The following is an 8,127-nucleotide window of genomic DNA, read 5'->3' on the forward strand; positions in this document are numbered from 1 at the left end:
CGTTCTATGTTCAAATTCCGCTGTCGTCAACTTTGCCTTTCGTCCTTTCGGAGTCGATAAAATAAGTTCCAGTGGAGCACTGGGATCGATGTAATCCACTATCTCTGTTCCCCCACAAAATTTCACTGCTTGTGCTTATAGTAGAAAGAATATATACTGTTTAGGATAATTGTTAGTGCAATCGTATGGTAAACAATAGTTAAGCGGTTCGCTCCTTGTGCTAGGATCAGCTCTACTTTCCAGCGTGCAGCCCAAGCTGTGTGGATTCGAAATTTGTATCGCAACACCTGACGCTTTTTTTTTTCTGCATTTTCATTCCTTTACTATTGGATAATTAACCCCAAAACAGCTATTTATAAGACAGAGTACCTGAGTCTATTTTACTGCTTTAAAATAATCAAGAATAAGTGAAACGCGTGTCCATCCTGTGCAGTTATTTGGCCAATTCACTATGAAAACCCAACTGAACAAAGTACTGAAGTCGAATCATAACTTAAACTCTTAATGACAGTGATCTAGTATGGCTGCAGCCCAATGACTGAAATTAGTAAGAAGTAACTATGGTTCTTTTAGATATCTTATTTCTGTTGATATCTATTTGCTTTCCTCTTTAAAAGGTTATTACCTTTAACAACGGAAGAAATTTCTAACCTCGTGATTACGAATTTTGTACAATCCATCACCATTTATTAAAAAAATGAAACGTTGTCCATGATACACCTTTATTGATATCTTTCTTAAACACATAATCTATCCGAAAACACGGGTTTCTTCAATGTGACTGAACATAATTTTTATTAATTACAGATGACGTACAGTTACTTCTATCTGCTGTTTTACCACTGCAAAGCAGTTGTTGTGGATCACTGATGATTTACAGCGTATTCACTATACCTTTTCTGCCACTTCAAAACACGTTACATCAATGTTACTGAATATAATATGATGTTATGCTCACTGTCGATGTATCTGCCTTTTGTAATGCTACTATAACTGTATCTGTATCTCAGAATTAAAGGAGCTGGTAGTGCTTAACTGCGTAATTCATCAACTTTAGCTCATTTGCAACATGCACATATATTTATTTACTACCCACAAGGGGCTAAACATAGAGGGGACAAACAAGGACAGACAAAGGGATAAAGTCGTTAAGATCGACCCCAGTGCGAAACTAGTACTTTATTTATTGACCCTGAAAGGATGAAAGGCAAAGTCGACCTCGGCGGAATTTGAACTCAGAACGTAACGACAGACGAAATACGGCTACGCATTTCACCCGGCGTGCTAACGATTCTGCTGCACGTACACACACATACACATACCGCATGAAATGTTATACTCACACTCTAGAGTTGCAACGCTGTGGAATTCCTTCCAATCTGCCCCATATTTTTGTTCTTGCAGATATTGGCTTGCAGACTTTCGAATTTAAAATCCACTACCTGAATTTCACTTGACTATAACAAACTGCAATGTTCATGGGCACTGAACCTCTTCTTCTAACTAATTAATTAAAACAAAGCAATGCACTGCCTTGTTCTGCAGAAGACCAAAATATTTGTTCAATAAGATTGACGCCTTACAATTGTAGGTTCGAATAATGCTCGAGGTTGATGAAGTTATTTTTCTGTTGTCGATAAGTGCCGGTTGTTGTTTTTTTTTTTTTGCTGTCGTCTATGCCGTTGTTGTTGTTGCTTTTATCGTCATTGGTTTCTTTGTTGTTGCTGTTCTTTAGTTTCTGATCAGCTCTGATGGAACAGACTTATGATCAAAGTTATTCCAGTCGTGACCACCCCGTATTTTTCAGACATACAGTAACCAGGACTATATTATTTAATCTGTCCGTTTCTAAAGACCGTGCTATATCTTGAGGAGCATCTGACTAATGTTACCTCCAACAGATCACTCAAGTAGATTGCATAATATCAAGAAAACTTCAAGTGACTTTCACACCTATATTCAATCAAAATCCAAGACCATCTTCTGTTGTTCCCAAGCACTAGTGTACATAAAACCATAATATCAGACGTGTTCTTTTTTCATCAGTAAGGTATCCTTGTTGGAGTACTATTTTCAGTGAGTATCATGAGCAACTACATTGTGTCTCCTCGTGAAAGGTCGCATCAGATACAGTAGCTTAGTTATAAGGAAAGAACTGTTCAAACAATTATATTTGAAAGCTTTCCTTTTCTCCATTCAATCTACTAACACTTTGTGTCTAAAATGGCGCCGTTTTGGTCCAAATTAATGAGTTTCTTTTAAATCTCATCTCATTTTTTATTCAAAATAGAAGCAGCTCGTACAAAACAACCGCTTGTAGTCACTATTCCTCTAACAAATGGCTAAATATTAACATCTATCATATTTCCCCTAACATATTGTATATTTATTTATGTCTTCGTTATCAATTTCTAGTTGTTGTAAAAGTTGTTGTTCTTAGTTTCCTTTGCTATATTTCCAGCAGCTTCATTAGAATAATCCATATGTTTTCTATGTTTACTATAAGCTAGCTGGTTTTTGTATTTTTTGAATCATTTTCTAAGGATTATTTTAAATAATTAATTACTTTAAAAACAGGTAAAGAATAAATAAAATATAAGAAATATGAAATGATACGAAATGAATTTTTAAAAAAATGCTTATATATCTTTTTACTGAAAGAGAATGCTTTTGACATCCCTGTTGCTTAAACCGTTTCTTACTGCCATTCACATGTATTTCTAATGCCTATATTAATAAAATTCCAGAAAACAGTCGAGAATAAATTTGGTTAATATATTTTTTTTTCTTCATCTGCATATAATTTCAGAAATTTTGAATAGATTTATACTTTGTCATATACAGCTATGAATTATTTTCCACAATCTCCCAGGAATAATAATAATATAATAATAATAATAATAATAATAATAATAATAATAATAATAATAACAACAACAACAAAAACATCGCCATTTCGAACACATTGAAATAAGTCATTCATTTATTCACTGTTTTATAACTAATTGTTCTGCTTTCCGCTGCAGAAGAAAGGAATAATTCATAATTCCCTTAGTTTCCAGTGCCCAATACAGTGTGTGCGTGCTTGTATAAATGTGTGTGAGTGTGTGTGTGTGTGTGAGTGTGTGTGTGTTGTGTGTGTGTGTGTGTGTGTCTGTGTGTACGTGTGTGTGTGTATGTATGTATGTATGTATGTATGTATGTATGTATGTATGTATGTACCAGTTGACGTTTTACTCAACACTAACTTCATCTGCAGATTTGCAGGACAAAATTCTAAAGAACTTTAACATCAAGTTTTCATTTTTGAGATGTTCTATGCAATATTTTCTTTTAAAATTTATTTCTCTTTTTGCTTATTTTATTATGTATTTTACTCGATTTTTGACCGACAACAGCATTTCCTTGGCGTTTTTTGTTTATTTTTTCTTAGATTCATGTCATTTCAATTTTACTGCTATATTGATGATATTATAATAAGCTGATTAAAGAATACCAGATAGCAAAGAATATGAGATTTAGACTTTAGAACTGATAATGACTATAATGACAAAAGCTTCGATTTATCTAATGCGCTATTTACTATTTGTTAACACTATTTGTTCTGTATCTCTCTGTTGGTCACTAATGTAAAATGGCCTTCGCAGATGTATGATCCATTTATTTATTTTGTTTTTTTTTTGTTTTCTGACGTATATCTGAAAGCTTTATCCACAAAGTCAAAGTTCAGAAAGACGTTTGTCAATCAATTTAACACTTAACGCGTTTAAACATATGAAACAATAAGTAAAACTTAATTTTTAAAATTGATGAAGGAATTGTTCGTTAAGGTTATGTAAGCTGCTTATGAGGTTTGATGTTTTTTCGAAACGATTTTAGTATGTTGGTTTTTTGATGTTTTTTTTTTACATTGGTGCCAAATCATAGATTGATATGAGTGAAAGTTTTGTCGATTTAAGCTCATTATAACATATTACTGGTACTTATCGGCTCTGAGTGAATGAAAATAGAATGAGTCCCCGGAAAGATACCTCAGAACATAAAATAACTTAAGTAGATAGCGCAAGTTATTTTTCCATTACTGCATTATTTTGCTATCTATCATATTTTGTTCACTTTTAAAATACTTTCCTAAAAAATCTATGCATAATTTTATATTGACAAACTCAGTGCATAAATTTAAGTGTAAAAAATACGCGAAATGACAAATATCTTTAAAATTCAAATTGGACAAGTCTCAGCAAATCTTAACAGCCATTGTAATGAGCAGCTAGAGAAAGTTGTCAGATCCTGAAAAGTAAATCTGGCATCAAATTTTGCTTTCGGGTTGAAGCTAATTAACCTCTCATATTATGCTAATCTACTTGAGAAATTCATGAATGTCATTCCACCTTGTTAAATCTTTTAATTAAAGACCCCTTAATAATGGTAACTACTTGGAGCAGCTACATTATTTGTGATACCTACTGACATTAGTAAATTAAATATCACATCTACAGTGCTTACTTCGATCAGGTGAATTCTATTTTATCATAGTACCTGTTTAAAATAGTGAGGTGCATGCTGTTCTATGTATCAACTAATTAGATCTTTTCTTTATTATCTACTTACAGCAGTGAATTAAAAATGACTCCCGTAGCACCTGCTTAAAAATGAGTGTGTTTAGTCAATGAGAGTACGTTTCTTGCCCTCTTACATAGCCCACTACCCACTCGCCCCCCATTTGAACCCAAGCTCTTCCTAATGAATATCTTGTATTGACTCAACACTCTCATTAGCTATGTATTAAATAATTTGAATCTTAAATTAGAAATTGTGACCAGGTCGTGAACCCTGTGTGCTAAGAGCTTAGTGTCTACAATAGAGCATTCGGCCGCTGACAGAAAGAACCGTACATGTCCCAACTATTTCTCTTATTTTGTTGTATAGCAAAAGTGGGAGCGAGAAAAGCATACTAAACAAGATCATAAAAGTAAATGGAAAATTAGATTAGTGAAATCTTCAAACAAGACGAGAACATTAAAATGAGTTTCAAAAACAGTATTTGAGGTAAATACGAATGGGGAGAAAAAGGAATCCGGATTAAAAATAGAAAGTTGGGGAGAAAAAGGAGGCCTCCAAATATGAATTACATTTTTTTTTAAATGATACTGAGCATAAAGAAGCTGACACTTCAGTGATAAATATGAGTAACTTTAAAACAGAATGATGAAGGGGAAATGATGACGGGTGTAACAGGAAAAACTATAGAAATAACGTATATGAAAGTCATACACAGTATTGTATCAGTGAAGGCCAATAGTGAGCATATGAAATATTTCATTCATATATATAGGGTTGGCCAAAAGTTACCTGGCAGTCAATCAAAGTCATTGAATTCCAAGATTAAAACAAAAGACTATTTTATATGAGACGTCGCTAATAAACAGATGTCGAAAAAAAAAAACGTGATTTTAACTCGTGATTTTGGCAAACCCTGTATGTATGTGTGTGTGTGTACAAAATTTAGAGAATGAAGTAGATAAAATCCAGGCTACATATTCATAGCAAGTAAATTGTCCAAATACGGGATAGAAAATAAGCTACACTTCAGGCCAAGTATAACATGATGATATGAAGTTTATATTGCCGTTAGGAGACCCGGTGTAAACTCGTTGGGGATTCGATTGAGGTTCCGCTAGCTACAAAACATATGCAACCTGGATTTTATGGAATCCATTCCCTCGATTTTGGATGTTTATTCGCATAAACAATATGTTGTAAGCGTGAACTATAGAATTAACTTTTTTCAACTTACAGCACTTCGGTACGGGAAAAATTCACAACCTTCTGCGCCAACAAAAAAAAATTGCTCCTGAAAGTTGTTTTTCAAAATCTTCTACGGATTGCTTGGAGCCCACTAACTTCCGACATCTTCATCCTTGGATCTTACTTCTACATATATATATATATATATATATATATATATATATATATTTATGTATTTATACATGTATGTATATATATGTACGTATATATGTCTGTATATATATGTATATATATATATGTATATATGTATGTATATATATATATATGTATATATGTATGTATTTATATATATATGTATATATGTATGTATATATATATATATATGTATATATGTATGTATATATGTATATATGTATATATATATGTGTATATGTTTATATGTATGTATATATGCATATATATATATGTATATATGTACGTATATATATATGCATATATATATATATGTATATGTATATATATATATATATATATATATTTGTATGTATATATATATATATGTGTGTGTGTGTGTGTGTGTTAGTGTGTCTGTGTCTGTGTTTATGTATATAGTTACAGTATGCCTATGCCCTAAACATGTAAACTAACTTTGAGAAATTATTTCACAATTTCTTGAAATTACTTTTTCTTTTTAAGTTGTTGTTAACACCTGCTGCTAAATTTTCAGAAACACTGATCTAGAACATAATTATCCTATATGCATCTGCTTTTAAGACGGAAATACGTTTCTGAGAGACATTTGGCTACTATTTTTAGCAGTGAACACGGATTTGTTATGGAAATGTCATGTCAATTCTAACTAAGCCGACCCATGACCAAACTATTCTATCCCTGACTATTCAGCCTTTATTTAAGATAACGTGTACGTAAGACTGCATTGCCTAATGTGTTGTTGGTGTTGCTTAGCTTCGCTTCAACTCTAACTCAGCAGACGTCAGAATAAAAACATTCCGACCGCGATCATTCTGTCGCTTTTTCAAATATAGCATAAGTGTGACTACATTAAGCAATGCATCTTTCCGTTTTTATTATGGTAGACTATGAGTTGAGGACAGTTCGGCTACTATATCTAGTAAACCAGGTGATCATGTAAAGGATTCCCGTACCATGAAATAAAATCGTCGGTCTAACTTGAAGCTTGCTTTTTGTTATATATTTTTCCTTCAGTGCTGTACCCTGTCTAATCTTATCCGTGCGTATATTTGATATATATATGTATGTATGTATGTATGTATGTATGCATGTATGTATGTATGTATGTATGCATGCATGCATGCATGTATGTATGTATGTATGTATGTATGTATGTATGTATGTATGCATGTATGTATGTATTTTATTTGACCAACACCATCTTAATTGTAAATTAATGACATGCTTACTTTTTTTCTTTCATCTGCAGCCTTAAAGACCAAAAACAGAATTTGATACGATCAAACGCTGTCCACGACCAATCGACTCATTCAAAGATCTATGCAACATAACTAAAACTATTCACTTCAAATGTGCAGTGCAGAAAACATGAACAAGATCAAAAACGACCATGTGATAGAGCGATACCCATGGCTAGAATGCAGAACACACGGACAATGATTTCACCCAACAATATAATGTTGTTGTTTATTTATTTTTAAAATGGCTATATTGTAAACAAGAAAGTATTTATTCTAATCACCAAACATACTGCTTGCCATTTTAATCAATTCAGAGGAATTTTATTGAGCAATTTCAGAATATGCATACATTAATATATGACAATACTCTGCTGCCATTTCTGATAAAAAGAAAACTCATATTTCAAAAATTAAACTATATTTTAAATAGCAAATTTTACAAATGAATTGAAGCAGCAAAGTAATTATTTACTTCAGTGTATGAAAGCATATAAATACATATGTTTCAAACATAACTGACCATGCTGTAGGCAAAACAAATTTTGGGTTTGTATAACCCACTACCTCGAAACTTCGGCAGATGAAGTGTACGGCAATGATTCTACGGGTTTCCAGCAGAGTGGTTCTCCTTGTGATTCCTTATGATTTGCTGCATGCAATTTAAAAATAGTAATAAACAAAATATAATGGTCATACACTAATTTGAAGCTGAACACCAGTGATGAAGAGATATATTTAATTAAAAGCTAAAAGTAACAGGAAAATTATTACCGTATATAAAAATATAAATATATACATATATATATGTATATATATATAGAAAATTATTACCGTATATAAAAATATATATATACATACATATATATATATATATATATATATATATATATATATATTATATATATATATATATATATATATATAC

General features: G+C 32.0%; 1 protein-coding gene across 1 annotated transcript in view; it reads left to right on the forward strand.

Moving 5' to 3' along the window:
* Window positions 1-7,293, forward strand: part of LOC115209507 — a 630,823-nt gene extending 623,530 nt beyond the window's left edge. The window contains exon 4 of the mRNA XM_036501198.1: window positions 7,211-7,293. Coding sequence (XP_036357091.1) covers window positions 7,211-7,236 — 26 coding nt within the window. The 3' untranslated portion in view covers window positions 7,237-7,293. The remainder of the gene's footprint in view (window positions 1-7,210) is intronic.
* Window positions 7,294-8,127: the final 834 nt, after the last annotated feature.

This window comes from Octopus sinensis, linkage group LG3 (assembly GCF_006345805.1).
Source record: "Octopus sinensis linkage group LG3, ASM634580v1, whole genome shotgun sequence".
Taxonomy (NCBI): Eukaryota; Metazoa; Mollusca; class Cephalopoda; order Octopoda; family Octopodidae; genus Octopus; species Octopus sinensis.